Raw genomic sequence first — 15255 nt, 5'->3', positions numbered from 1 at the left:
GGGAAGCCCCAAGGTAGTCATACTGGTATAAAATTTGAAATTACTGAACAAGATCTACCTGATTAATTCTCATCTTGAAAATGCATATTGAAAAAAATCATACTGAAAAATATACAAATTTGCTTGTAATTGGACTGACAAAGTTACATCATTAAAATATTTAGATACATAGTGACTACAGTCAGTTTTTTACATTATATAACAATGTGATGGATTCTAAAACAAATGACTAGATTTTAATATACAATATAAACTTTCCAGAAAATCATATTAAAATAATTTTTCCTACAAAATATTATCAGTGATTAAGTGAAAACTAAGTCTTCCTTTTGCCTGTGTTCTACCTTTAGTATTAACTAAATTTTCTATCCTGGATTTAGCTATGTAGTATGGTTTGATTTTCAGTGATGCTGAAGATTTCAAGTTTTCAATGTGTTCATACAGGGAGATCATTCCTTTTTATTATCCTATGTATTAAAGTATCTTTGATGTTTCCCACAGCTATTTTCAAATTGTTACTAATAATACTTGATGGCAAAATAACTGATCATTTGAGAACCTAGCAAAAGGCAATATTTGAACAATACATTTTTATGCCCCCATGTATTAAAAAATCACCTCTTATCTCTGAGTAATCTGTTTTATATAGTTTTATAAATCTATTTCATATTTAGAAACAGAGCATCAGTTTTAGTTGAGATGTCTTAACTAATACGAAGGAAAAAAATACCAACTTTAAGTCTTCAAAATATTGAGGCAAATTAATACTATAATAGAAAATTTTAGATATGGTTATCCATAAGCATATCTAATGAGGAACCTAGCAAAAGATAACTCACAGTCTACAGCTGTAAGATTTTTAAAATATAAAATGAAATGATCCAAAATATTAATGTCTGGGGTTTTTGAAATTGATACTAACCTTTGCAAGCTCATCTTTCCTCATGGTCAAAAGATGTCTTAAAGTTATTTCCCTTTCCTGTAGGAAAGGAAAAAAATGCCACCTTCAATATAAATGAAATAGTGGAAGGGGAAGTAGGCAAGTATACACATAAGTAAGTCAGGTATATGCTACCCTCCCACACAACTTTCAACTTTCTAGAGGAGACAGCATACGCAGGTTACAGCTGTATTACTGGGTAGATAGTAGTAAGTGTAATAATATGTATAATGACCTAAAAAGCATACATACTTACTTGCTTATATAAATAGCTCTATTTCTGAAGGAGATCAGCCCTGGGATTTCTTTGGAAGGAATGATGCTGAAGCTGAAACTCCAGTACTTTGGCCACCTCATGTGAAGAGCTGACTCATTGGAAAGGACTCTGGTGCTGGGAGGGATTGGGGGCAAGAGGAGAAGGGGACGACAGAGGATGAGATGGCTGGATGGCATCACTGACTCCATGGATATGAGTCTCAGTGAACTCCGGGAGTTGATGATGGACAGGGAGGCCTGGCGTGCTGCGATTCATGGGGTCGCAAAGAGTCGGACACGACTGAGCGACTGATCTGATCTGATCTGATGTTTTATGAGTAGTTTAAATTTATAATTGTATAAGATTTAATAATCAATAACATTTAGTTTTATTAAATAATTCTCAAATAGGAAGTTTCAAGATTGTACAATGAAACCCAATTCTAAACAAACAACCTAATCAAATGTGCATATTCCTAGGGAGAGCCTATCTAAAATAGTGCTTTACTGCTGCAGCATCAGCTAAATGGCTGAGAACTGTCATTGATGCAAACTCCATAATGCATGCTTAAAATACCTACAACAGTGCTTGTCATATGATCTAATTTAATATCTATGACACTTCTACACTAGGTATTACCATTCTTATGGAAAAAAAAGAGATTTAAGTAACACATTTCCGTTAATAATCATTAGAGCAAGAATCCCATACCAGGTTTGTTTGGTTTAAAATCTTGCTGCTCCTAATATTCTATACAGGAAGATCGGCAATTGCAAAAACACACTAAGGGCACAGATGTACATGGAGTTCTGCAAAGCTACGAGCAGTGGGTAAGAGCCTGATTCTAATTTCTGTAAATTTTTATAATACATTTTCAAAATGCTTTCAAGTTTAAAATGGGATGTACTATAAGTTATGGAGAAAAGTGCATCTGTCACTCTTTTATAAGCATGCTTATGAATTAATGTTATATTAATTTAATGTTATGTTAATAACTAAACATGCATACACAGTTCATTGTAGTTCATACAAAATCTTACCTTCAATAAATCTGTCATATGTTCAAGTCCAAGACCATGTAAAAATATTTCCAGATCTCCAAATGCTGTATATGAACTATACACAGTTATAGCAATGTCAATTTCAGAACAGACTATAAGTGTACAAATAATAAATATATATTTAATGTACAAAAGAGAATAAGAATGATTGAGTCTATGTAGAATATACAGGTATACCTTGTTTTATTGTGCTTTACTTTATTGCTTTATTTGCAAACATTTGTTTTTTATAAACTGAAGGTCTGTGGCAACCCTCTGTCAATCAAGTCTATTAGTGCCATTTCTTCAATGGCATTTGCTCATTTTGTGTATCTGTGTCACACTTTGTAATACATGAAATATTTCAAACTTTCTCATTATTATTATGTTTGTTATGGTGATCTTTGGTATTGCTATTACAACTTGCTGAAGGCTCAGATGATGGTTACCATTTTTTAGAAATAAAGCATTTGAAATTAATACGTGTACATTGTTTTTGTGGGGCCCTGGTAGCTCAGATGGTAAAGAATCTGCCGGCAATGCAGGAAACCCGGGTTCAACCCCTGGGTCAGGGAATGGCTACCCACTCCAGTATTTCTATCTGGAGAATTCCATGGACCAAGGAGCCTAGCAGGCTACGGTCCACAGGGTCACAAAGAGTCAGACACCACTGAGTGACTAACACTTTCACTTTTTTCACATTGTTTTTGTAGACAGAATGCTATTGCACACTTTAATAGACTACGTGCATATGTGCTAAGTCGCTTCAGTCGTGTCCAACTCTTTGCAACCCTATGGACTGTAGCCTGCCAGGCTTCCTGTCCATGGAATTCTCCAGGCAAGAATACTAGAGTGGGCTGCCGTGCCATGCCCTCCCTTCCTCCAGGGGATCTTCCCAACCCAGGGACTGAACCCATATCTCTTAGGTCTCCTGTGCTGGCAGGTAGATTCTTTACCAATAGTGCCACCTGGGCTACAGTACAGTGTAAATATGACTTGTAAATCTGTGTAACTCACTTTATTATGATATTTGCTTTATTGTGGTAGTCTGGAACTGTACACCCATATCTCTGAAATATGCCTATATTTGCAAATTTGATCTATATTATACAAAGGAATAAGAAATGTTTCTTGAATGAAGATTTAAGTAAACAGAGAAAATGGTGATAGTAAAATGAAACGCATCTTTCCTAAGAAGGAAAATATTTGCCAATATTTATACAATGAACCCTGGAACAACATGGTTTGGACTGTGCAGGTCCACTTATACATGGATCTTTTTCTTTTTTTTTTTTGGATCTTTTTCAATAGTAAATACTACAGTAGCATACAGTCATGGATGTGAATTCATGGATGTGGAAATGCAGATGTGGAGGAACCGTGAATACAGACTTTCCAAGGGGGATGGTCAGCATCCCCAACCCCCAGAATGTTCACGGGGAAACTATTCTTTATAAGAGCTCTGGACATGAAAATCTCTTTAATTTCAGGAAGTAAAAATTTACTAACAATTTTAAAATGTAGGTAAGTAGAGAATAATGTTGTGACCATGTATTGAACAACTGTGTTTGGGGAGGGGGGAAAAGTATTTTTATTTTTAGCTTATAAAATCAGAAATCTGCTGTAAAGAATTAGAAAGCAAAGTGCAATCTAGTTTGAACACTAACAAAACTATAACCTTAGAACCTTTTAGAAATAAACTGTATTGTTGATATTTTATTTAAAGTAAAAAATAATTCTCTTTACTGTTAATACATATATATATATATAAAACTTTTCTAAAATTCTGGAGAACCAAACACTTAAAATTCATACATTTCTAAGCAGTATTTTAAAATACTTGTAAAAGTTTAAAATATTGTACATTTCAAATATCATCACTTTACTATAAGTAATAAAAACACACAATTTTTACTCATTTATAGGTATTGAACAAAAACATGCTGTTACCTAAATATGTGATCTTTTTCTTTATCAGAATCTGTTCTCAACAGTTTACAAATAGACTCTTCTTTAGTTAGCTGGTGAAGCTTTCCTTCCAAAGGATTTAAAGTCAAGGAAAGAAAATTGAAGATCTGAAAAAGTTATAAAAACAAAGCAAGATAGTAACTAATAATATTTTCAACAAAATATAAAACAAAACTAAAAATTCCATTTTGGTAAGTTAAGTCAGAAAGACTAAGTACTCAGGTAGTATTTTAAATACATTATTAAACAGAGAGAAAGTAAGAAGCATGACTAAGGTACATAAACCTCAACTGTACACCTTAAAGAGATGTGAAATTCCTTAGTTTTTGAAAACTTCTTAGTTCTAACTTTTTAGTAAGTTAAGGTTAAGTCACATAATCAGTCAAGATACAAAATCAAATCTCACTTCAGGAAACAATTTATGACTCAAAATAATCTTTGATATTCATAGATTTCTTAGTATGTCAAATTCAGTATCATCCACCCTAAATTTAGTAATGCAGTATATTAATGAAAAGTTTTCAAAGCTTAGGAGAAAAACTGTAAATTTCTTTTTAAAGTCTCACAGGGCTTCAGTGATTAGCACTTACACCAGAATAATATTGGAAATGTAGATATGATTATAAAATGATAGGCATGTTTATAGGCTGCTTTAAAATAGAGGAAGTTATTTTACATGCAATAAAAATGACATGGTCTGATTACTGTATGGTGGAAACTTTGGAATGTCATAAGCTTCTAAAATCAGAAACTCAGTTTTAGAAGATCTTGAACTATATAACTTAGATTTAGAGTTGTACTATATTTGATCCTTGCTTAGAAATTACAGACCTTTGGCTGAAAGCTTTCATATTTAGACCAAAAGTTTATATCAATAAAATTATTTAATGTATGGCAAATATTTACTATTGACTTTATTATCTGAATGACAGTAAATCATATACCCACATGTTATTACTTTACTATATACCTTGTCAAATGTAGGAGTAAATGTAGTTCAAAGGATTTAATTTTTAAATTGTCTAATATGTGTTAATTAAAATTAAAAACAATAGTTTACATATGCAAATTTTGAAATTTTACTAGCCATGTCAATACACTAATTTTTGAAAATTAATTAATTTTTGAAAATCAGTTGGAAATGTTTAAATAGTCTGTTAACAATTTTATTTCTAGGGCCAGATAAGACTTTATTATCCCTTTATATAGCTTTTAAATTACCACATTATAAATGCCTCTTATTTAGTAAAAAGATAAATACTCTAGTAAACTAAAGTTTTCATTATCTGACTGAGAAAAAATTACATACTGAAACATTTAATAATAGATAAATTATTATTATAGTAGTGAGTTCTAACAAAATCATACAAAAGTTTTACAAACAATAATGTAAACTAAGAAAAATTAGCTAAATAACAGGATACCTCTAGATGTTTATTTCTTTTTGCAATTTCACTTGGTGTCTTTCCATCTTTGGTTTGTATCATTTTATTAGCTCCAAGTTCAAGCAACTTCAAAACTACATTTTTATGACCCTGACGTGCTGCCCATGTTAAAGCCTGTAAGTGGGGGAAAAAAAGATCGTTTAAAGAGAGGGAGTATATATGACACAGAGAAGAAAACGTCTCAACAGTATTTATGGCACAATAAAAAAGTGAACATGGTTAATTAATGGAATGATGCAACCTTATCATTTCACAATATAATGTAAACATATTTCCAATGTTGTAATCGCAAAGCGGACTGCCAGTGTTCACTGATTTTGTAAAACCAAATAATGTCTTATTCAGTCAAGTGAAGTTACAGAGCAAAACAATTTACCTGCCAATCAGAGAACTGTTTTCTATAAAAAGGAATTCTATTTGTAGTCTAATAGAATCCAGGCTTTGCTGTGTGTTACATTTTGTCAAGGGTGCCGACCAACAAAGGCAGATAATTTCTTTTTTCTCATTGAAACTGTTGCTTTTCTTTACTGAACAGCAATTACATCCCAGCCCTTCTGTAATTTTTACTTCTTAAAACCTTTCTGCCAACTACTGATAGTAAGATATCAATGTCCTAGAGATAAAAAGGAACGCTGTAGAGTCCGTTCTCACAGTATAGCCGTTCTCATCCTGGGTATTTACTTCTGCTCCGTGAGCAACAAGGAGAGCAACAACCTGAGGGCGGCCGTCACGTGCAGCGTACATGATTGGTGTCATAAGTCTCCTGAGGGGGAGGAGGAAAGAGACAACTGTGTCAGCGCTGCCCGTAACAGTTCTTCAAAGGCTGGACAGAACATCAGTGTGTTCTTAGAGCAAAGAAATGGGAAAGCTTTTCACAAAGCAGGGGGAACAAATCTAAAAATCCAATTTACCAGCAAATAAATAAAATATGAAGGAGATTACACTCTTAAAAGTATTGCATGCTTACACAGCACCCTCTAGTGAAGAAATGTCTTTAAAAATCACTAAATGAGCCCATACTTTTTAATATGAGGCTTCATTAATTTACCTATTCACATATAAAAATATCAGAGTACCTCACTATGCTTATGCTGGAAAATAGTGATGAACGACACAAACAAGCACCCCCGCCGACCCTGTGTTCTCAAAATTGCTCATTTTAAATGCTTATTACACTTTAAAAACTTTATTTTATTTAGTAAAAATATAAGTTTAAATCTCTTACTTCTTAATGTGTTAATAATTCTACTTTAGGACCGAGAGAATTTTACCCTGAGGCTTACTTTAATAAAGAAAGACATCAGTCCAACAGTTTTGCCAGACTCTGAGACTATATTCTGGGAGAACACAGTGGTTTCCCTCAAGTGAATCATTTCCTCAAATTAGAGGTTCAACCCCTCCACTCCTAGAAGTCATTAAGCTTCTGAACCTAATTACAAAGGATACCAGAAAGGTTCTATTAGTTCTACTTGGGTTGAACTTAGTAGCACAGTCTGTTTTAAAGGAGATTTAGGATTCTGGGCTCAATCTTCCTGAGTCACCACAAATATCTGATCTATATACAAAGACCTTCACAAAAGAACAATAAATTTAATAATTTTACAATTCTCAGTTTTGATCTCATTAAGGAAGTCTGTCTTGATTACTCATATTACATATACTACATATAAATAATATTTCTCTGTAAGATTTGTTGACATAAGGTATATCCTGAGTCTGGTCACTTCACACCAATGTCTTTACACGGAAAGTTTCACGCATTTATCTGTTCCTTCTATTTCCTAGTATGTTACAATTTCAACTTTTTATTAGAATTACATGCTAAGGTAGTTTGTCAAGCACTGCCTCCTCTACCTTGAATTTCTCCTACATAGGGGCGTTAGCAGACAATCTTGACAAAGTGAAGTGTGAATTTCTGGATAGCTTAAGCAAATAGGGAGAATATATACAGTAGAATGAGCTTGTTTGAGTAAACTGGTTATTCAAATTCTTTCCTAAGTCTAAGTCAGACCGCTTGATGCTTCTCTTCCCACCTTCCTGACAATAGCTCAAATCTGCTCCTTCCAAGGTTCCCTATTTCCCAGAGCTTCCATTAACCAAATAACTCAGCCTAAAACTAAGCATCATTCATGACTGTTCTCCAGCACTCCATATACACGTCATCAGAAGGTCCTGTTCCCTATTTTACTATCGCATTTTGAATCTAACCATGTCTCATCAACTTGTTAGCCACTGTAAGCAGTGCATGCTATCACGGTATTTCTTTGATTTGTATTTTTGCAGTAGCCTCATAACTGCTCTCCATGCTTCTGTTCTGGCCACATACTCTTTTTGAAGATGCCAAGTTCTTCCCCTTTCAGAGACTGTGCAAATGCTGTTCCTTCCACCTTTCCCTTGACCTTCATACTGTACACTCCTTCATCTTTTCCAGGGAAGGTAACATGAAAGTCTGAGTGTCCCATCTGCTTGAAACTTATTATTGAAATTTTCTGAATCTGTACTGAAATTTTATTGAAAATTGAGGTTCTTTTAAATATCAATTTTTCTTGTAATAGAATCTTAGAAAACAGCAGGGGTATAATTTTAAGTCTGTAAATTCAGAAAGACATAAAATGGCTTTTATAAATGCTTATGTCATCCTACATAATAAAACTACTAGACTAGTATAGTTTGCAGACTAAGATGCTTCAGATCATTACAGAATATGTGTTATAATAAAGCTTCATTGATTTCTAATTTCTAAGTTGAATTTACTGAATGGGATAGCAAACTCCTATAATGGAGTCTAGATTATCTAGAAAGTGTATTTGTTGTTCAGTTGCTAAGTCGTGTCCAACCCTTTACGACCCCACAAACTGCAGCACCCCAGGCTTCTCTGTCCATCACTATCCCCCTGAGTTTCCTCAAACTCATGTCCATTCAGTCAGTGATGCCATCCAACCATCTCATCCTCTGTTGCCCCCTTCTCCTCTTGCCCTCAATTTTCCCCAGCATGAGGGTCTTTTCCAGTGAGTTAGCTCTTCCCATCATGTGGCCAAAGTATTGGAGTGTCAGCTTCAATATTCAATATTTCAGTGTGTTACTTAGCTTCTGAAAGTTATTAGAGTTACTGATACTATCAATATTGTTGTATGACAATTTTGAGAGGGGACAGAACAATTCTTACAGTGGTTTTTATCTACAGAAACTTCTAACATCTATTGTTTCCTGCCTGTCATAGATTAATGAAATCTAAGTTAAGTCTTCAATCTTACAAACTCTTATGAACTTATAAATGGTCTTATTATAAACTCCTCAGGGAAGTTATAAAACTTTTAACTGGTTTGATCAAATGACATGATAACTATTTGTGCTACTGATAACTTTACTTTCAATATTAATTTCCACCTTATTTATTTCCTGAGATTTAATATAAAGAATTCTTTACTTCCCCTTCTGTTTTGTTCTGCCCGCTCCTTCCAATACATAACTGCTTTGGCAAAAATCAGCAGTTACTTGGACTCCTTTTATTTTTCTAGTGTTTAAAGGTAGGTATTTCAAGAGGCTGCTGTCCTCAATATTCTTCCCTTTTCACTACCTAAACAACATACCTGTATGGTCTCACCTACTCCCATGACTATTGTTAATGCACTGGTGGCTGCTGAATCTGTATCTCTAGCCCAGGCTTTGCCCTTGTGCTCTAGACCATATCTGTCATTTCCCAACATATACCTAAATCTGAAGTCTCCATCTTCCCTCCAACACACAGTACTCTCTGTTATTACCTATCTCCATGAACAGCATCACAGGTCAAGCATGACCCAACCCAGAAGCCTGAATGAATTTATCTATGACTCCTCAGGTCCTCATAGCTAACCCAGCTTTCCTGCCAGTTTTACCTCCTTCCCATCATTTGTACCTGTACTTTACACTCGCCTCCTTCCTTGTCTTCAAGTCCTCATCACTTCTTACATGGATTACTGCATGCAACAGAATCACAACTGGCCTCCTTCCAATCTTTCCTCTACATTTGTAAACCTCATCAAATAAATTCAGTTTGAAGTTTTCAGGGTTACACCTATGAGGATCTTCATAAGTCCCCTGTCTACCTCTCTACATTTCAGTACCTGTCATCCTATTCCATTCCAGTAAAATACTTCAGTTGTTCTGCAAGCATGAATTCGTCTCTCTCCTCTGCCTATTTCCAGAGCACTACTGGTTGAAATGTCCTTTTGCTTTTCAACAAATGTATTCATAATCTACCTCTGGGGTTAATCTTAGAAGCCAGCATGCCCCCCAATTTTTTGATGATCTGCCTCATCTTAGATAGCAACCCCACTCTCCTCTATGTTCTTATAGCACTCTGTGCTTATTTAAATCAGGTCACCTTTCATGTCAGTATTTGTTCAATTCTTCTGTTTTCTCAACCAGAATATCAGTTCTTTGAGGATAACGATCCTGAAAGTGTGAAAGTGAAAGTTACTCAGTTGTGTCCGACTGGTTGTGACCCCATGGACTATACAGTCCATTGACTTCTCCAGGCCAGAATACTGGAGTGGGTAGCCTTTCCCTTCTCCAGGGGATCTTCCCAACCCAGGGATTGAACTCAGGTCTCCCGCATTGCAGGTGGATTCTTTACCAGCTGAGCCACAAGGGAAACCCATGATGGTCCTGACTTGTCTCTATATCCACCACCCTGCAGACCATGCGGTAACTAGTATAAAGGTCTGCTTCTCTGTTGTGTGTCATGTGTACATTTAATACAGGCAGAGTTTTCTTATCTATTACATCATCTCATGTCTACTGTGTTAGCTCATCTATATCCTTACTCAATTTACATATATTAGATTTGTGTAATGAGATAAATACTGAAATTTCCTGCCATCATTGTATTTTGATCTACTTCTTGAATTTTAATAGGTTTCAATTTACGGATTTAGCAGTCATGTAGTATAGTGCACACAGGTCTGTGTCTGTTATATTTTCATTGATCTTTTTTTTACTATAGTACAAAATTTATTGTTTATTGTATATTAATATTAGTAATATCTGGTATTGATAATCCTGATTTCCATGGGTTTACCTCCACCTGTAATGGGATATTTCATACCCATTTTCTTCTAATTTTCTTGTAATAGCATTTAGCCATCTTTTGTTTTTAAGCCAATATTCAGTTGAAAAATTCAGTCCATCCTCATTTAGCATAATGACTGATATATCCGACAATATTCTTCTGTTTTGTTGGTGCAACAAAACCACCATTCACATTTCTCCCCTTGAAAATCTGATTCTGCTTTTCCTTTTTTTAAAATGCCATTAAACATTACCCTAGTAAAACACTCTCTTATAGGTAAGCAAGATGAGACTTGTTTCTCCTAATGAGATTATAGTTTCCTCATCCACCAGGACACATTCTCCCTACTTGTATTCAAACAGAATAAAGCCTCCTGAATACTCTTCGTTCCCTTTCTTCTCCTGGGTATCCCCCAACTCACTGCAAACTATAGCTCTTACAATCTGTTGGCATAATCTAATTATTAGAATTTGGCTTGCATTTTGTCTTGCCATTTCCAGAATCCTTATTTAGCACTCACAATTCACATTCCCAGTCTAATACTATCTGTAAAATACACATTTACCAAAATTCATCCCTCTTCAATGCTTTCTCTTTATCCTCCGCCTTCATAAGGTCTCTGGTTCTTTTTGGTTTGGCTAGTCTTTTTTCAGGCATTTTCCTCAGGTAGGATGCTTAGGTAATGTATTTTCTGAGTTCCTGCATATCTTTGACAATCTTTTTTTCCACCCCGAGAGGCACAGCTTGGTTGAGAATAAGATCTTTAGGCTGCATACCTTCATCTAAGTGAAAATGTGATTTTATTCTAGATTCAGCTGTGCTCATAAGAAGTCTGATGCCACTGTAATCTTTCTACTTTTCATTGTTAAAAACTTAATTCTTTCTGCCTGGAAACTTGTAAAAATTTCCTCTCTTAGAGTTTACACATTCTAATCAGAATTTATGCCTAGGAGTGTCTTTTTTTTAATTTCCATCAGTCCAAACTAAAGCTTGAGAACTGTTCCAAAATGTAGGGTTTTTTGTTCATTTGTTTTGATATATGCATTTATGATAGTTTTTCAGCTTAAGAACAGTTTCTTTTTACTAGAATGTGTTTTATTATTACCAGTCTTCCATGTTCCTTTTTCTTTCCTGAACTTTGAATTGAAATGCCACAATTTTTAAGTTTCAAGAGATCTTTCTTCATGCTGCATTTAGATCTCCTTGTGTGCTCATAATTTTGAATTCAGGTTTTTGCCTTTTTCTGTCAGCAGTTTTATTGTACTAGGCAAATACTTTAATTGTCAGTCTTTTCACTAGCTGCTGGGAAATTTGTTTGTTTGTTTGTTTTGTATTGGATCTTTAGGGCTCAGGTCAGCAGTTGTAGTATTTTTAACAGCAGAAATCCTTACAGATATTGAAAATCAAAGAAGTTTCTTATGCAGTGGGTCTATAGGTTAAGGTTGTTAGCTCCCTCCAGAAGTATCTAGAATATCTCTCTGCTTTCCTATATTCCAGAATGTTCCCAACCTCTGGAATAACTAAGCCCACTTGTTTAAGTGGCTAAGAGATAACTTAGCCCATTTGTTTAGCTCCAAGTCTTTAATAAAAGTCTGGAAACCTAATACATTCATGCAGGATCAGCTCTACTCCAGGTCCCAGATGTCCTAACGTCAAACTTTTGTGGGGTCAGCTGCTCTCCATCTAAGCTTACAACATGATAACTTCCTACCCCTGGGGAATGGAGCCTGTATGTTTTGCAGGGATAGGAACACAAGCCTGAGTCCTCATCAGCACCCAGCTCCCTTATGGTCTTATCAGCCCAAAGCTTGGGAAAGGCACAGTTTGGAGTTGAGAACAAAGAGGAAGAGAATGATGTTCTGGTAGCCAAGTTTCCAGATATCCTGTGTCATGTTTATAAAGACCATTGCCAGTCCAACATATATTCATCCACACTTTCATCTAGTAATTTTATTAAGCATTTGTGTGACTTTGTATTTTTTAAAATTTAAATATTTTGAGGGATATGAAATTACTCTGGCATGAGATTGGAGCCCTGCATTTTTTTGGCCATACCACATGGCCCTGCATTTTGTTTTGACTGTACCACATGGGATCTTAGTTCCTTGACCAGGTATTGAACCAGTGTGCCCTGCACTGGAAGTGTAGGGTCTTAACCACTGGACAGCCAAAGAAGTCCTCTTGCATTTTTTTTTTATTCTTCTCCTACCCCACCCCCTTGGCAACCACCAATCTATTCTCTACATTTGTGATTCTTGTTTGTTTCATAGATAGGTTCATTTGTGTCATACTTCAGATTCCCCATAGAAGTGATAACATATGGTATTTGTTTTTCTGACATGTTTCACTTAATATGATAATCTCTAGTTGCATTCATATTACTACAAATAGCATTATTTCATTCTTATGGCTGAGTAGAATTCCTTTGTATATATGCACCACATCTTTATCCGTTCATCTGTTGATGGACCTTTATGCTGTTTCCATGTTTTGGCTACTGTGAATAGTGCTGCTATGAACATAGGGGTGCATGTATCTTTTTGGACTAGAGTTTTGTTTGGATATATGCCAAGGAGTAAACTTGTTGGTTCATATGGTAATTCTATTTTTAATTTTCTGAGGAACCTCCATACTGTTTTCCACAGTGGCTGTACCAACTTACATTCCCACCAACAGTGTAGGAGGGAATTTAAGTTTTCCCCACATCCTCTCTGGCATTTGTTATTTGCAGACTTAATGATGGCCATTCTGACCAGCATGAGGTGGTAGCTCAGTGTAATCCTAACTTGCATTTCTCTAATAATTAGCATTGTTGAGCATCTTTTCATGTACCTACTGGTAATCTATATTACTTCTTTGGAGAAATGTCTCTTTAGGTCTTCTGCTCATTTTCCAATTGCATTGGTTTTTTTGCTTTTGTTTTGTTGTTGTTGAGTTATATGAGCTGCTTGTATATTTTTGGAAATTAAGCCCTTGTCAGTCTTAGATCATTTTTTCTTCCACTCTGTAGGTTGTCTTTTCATTTTTGTTTATGGTTTCCTTTGCTGTGCAAAAGCTTGTGCAATTGACTAGGTCCCATTTGTTTATTTTTGTTTTTATTTCCATTGTCTTGGGAGACTGATCTAAGAAAACATCAGTATGAGTTATACTTACCAGAGAATGCTTTGTTATCCTATGATCTCTTATGGGAGTTTTATGGTGTCATGTCTTAAGTCTTTAAGCCATTTTGAGTTTAGTTTGTGCATGGTGTGAGGGTGTGTTCTAACTTCACTGATTCACATGCAGGTGTCCAACTTTCCCAACACCACTTGCTGAAAAGACTATCTTTTTCCCATTGTATAGTCTTGCCTCCTTTATTGAAAATTAACTGACTGAAGGTATGTGAGTTTATTTCTGAGCTCTCTATTCAGTCCCACTGATCATATGTCTATTTTTGTGTCAGTGCCATAAAGTCTTGATTACTACAGCTTTGGAGAATTGTCTGAAGTCTGAGATGGTTACTTCTGCTTTTTTGTTCTTCTTCAGCATTGCTTCAGTAATTCTGAGTTTGTAATCATTCCATATGAATTTTAGGATTATTTGTTCTATTATGTGAAAAATGTCATGGGTAATTTGATAGGGATCATGTTAAATTTGTAGACTGCTTTGGGCAGTATGGCCATTTTAACAATATTAATTCTTCCAATTCAAGAACATGGGATATCTTTCCATTTCTTTGAATCATCTATAGTTTCCTTTATTAATGTTTTATAGTTCTCAGTATATAAGTCTTTCATCTCCTTGGTTAGGTTTATTCCTAAGTATTTTATTTTGGGAAATATGATTTTAAAACATATATATATATATATATTTTTTTTTTTTTAACATTCTCTTTCTGATAGTTCATCACTGGTATAGAGGAATGCAACCAATTTCTGTATGTTAATCTTGTATCTTGTTACCTTGCTGAATTCATTTATCAGTTCTGGTAGTTTTTGTGTGGAGTCTTTATAATTTTCTCTATATATCATATCATCTACATATAATACAATTTTACCTCTTCCCTTCCAATCTGGATACCTTTTATCTCTTGTCTGATTTCTGTGACTAGAACTTCCAGTACTATGTTGAATAGAAGAGGTGAGAACAGGCATCTTTGTCTTGTCCCAAATTTTAGTGGGAAGGCTTTTAGTTTTTCACCATGAGTATGATTATATTGGCTATGGGGAAACCAGCATTTTTTTACTCCTTCAAATAGCCGTATAACTCCCCAGCACCAAAATGATGATCCACTTTCTCCCCACTAGTCTGAATGCCACATTAATCATTTAATAATTTCATGTATTTGTGGATTTCATCCCAGATTTTCTTTTCTGTTTTAGAGATCAGCAATTCAGAGTTTTCCACTAATAACACACATTTTAATTATTGTGATTTAAAAATACAAGGCAAATTACATACTACTCTTTTTTAAATGACATATTGATTTTTAAAAATTACTTAACTTACACATATGTACTTTTCCCTTAGAATACTACAGATAATTAATGATAAGAGTTGGGTATATTTCCAGA

At 34.8% G+C, this 15255-nt stretch overlaps 1 protein-coding gene and 1 long non-coding RNA gene across 2 annotated transcripts in view; one reads left to right on the top strand and one right to left on the bottom strand.

Moving 5' to 3' along the window:
- The window catches only part of ASZ1 (ankyrin repeat, SAM and basic leucine zipper domain containing 1), a 74400-nt gene that overhangs the window by 11768 nt on the left and 47377 nt on the right, over positions 1-15255 (bottom strand). Inside the window, exons 5-9 of the mRNA XM_055590296.1 lie at positions 6301-6412; positions 5629-5763; positions 4187-4311; positions 2237-2312; positions 923-979 (exon numbers count right to left, since the gene is read on the bottom strand). Of these exons, the coding sequence (XP_055446271.1) occupies positions 923-979; positions 2237-2312; positions 4187-4311; positions 5629-5763; positions 6301-6412 (505 nt within the window). The remainder of the gene's footprint in view (positions 1-922; positions 980-2236; positions 2313-4186; positions 4312-5628; positions 5764-6300; positions 6413-15255) is intronic.
- The window catches only part of LOC129659163 (uncharacterized), a 122440-nt gene that overhangs the window by 60469 nt on the left and 46716 nt on the right, over positions 1-15255 (top strand). The window contains exon 3 of the long non-coding RNA XR_008717823.1: positions 1955-2026. This is a non-coding gene — a long non-coding RNA (uncharacterized LOC129659163). The remainder of the gene's footprint in view (positions 1-1954; positions 2027-15255) is intronic.

This window comes from Bubalus kerabau, chromosome 8 (genome assembly GCF_029407905.1).
Source record: "Bubalus kerabau isolate K-KA32 ecotype Philippines breed swamp buffalo chromosome 8, PCC_UOA_SB_1v2, whole genome shotgun sequence".
Classification (NCBI taxonomy): Eukaryota; Metazoa; Chordata; class Mammalia; order Artiodactyla; family Bovidae; genus Bubalus; species Bubalus kerabau.
Note: the sequence above shows the minus strand (reverse complement) of the source record. Positions and strands in the feature narration are given on the sequence as shown.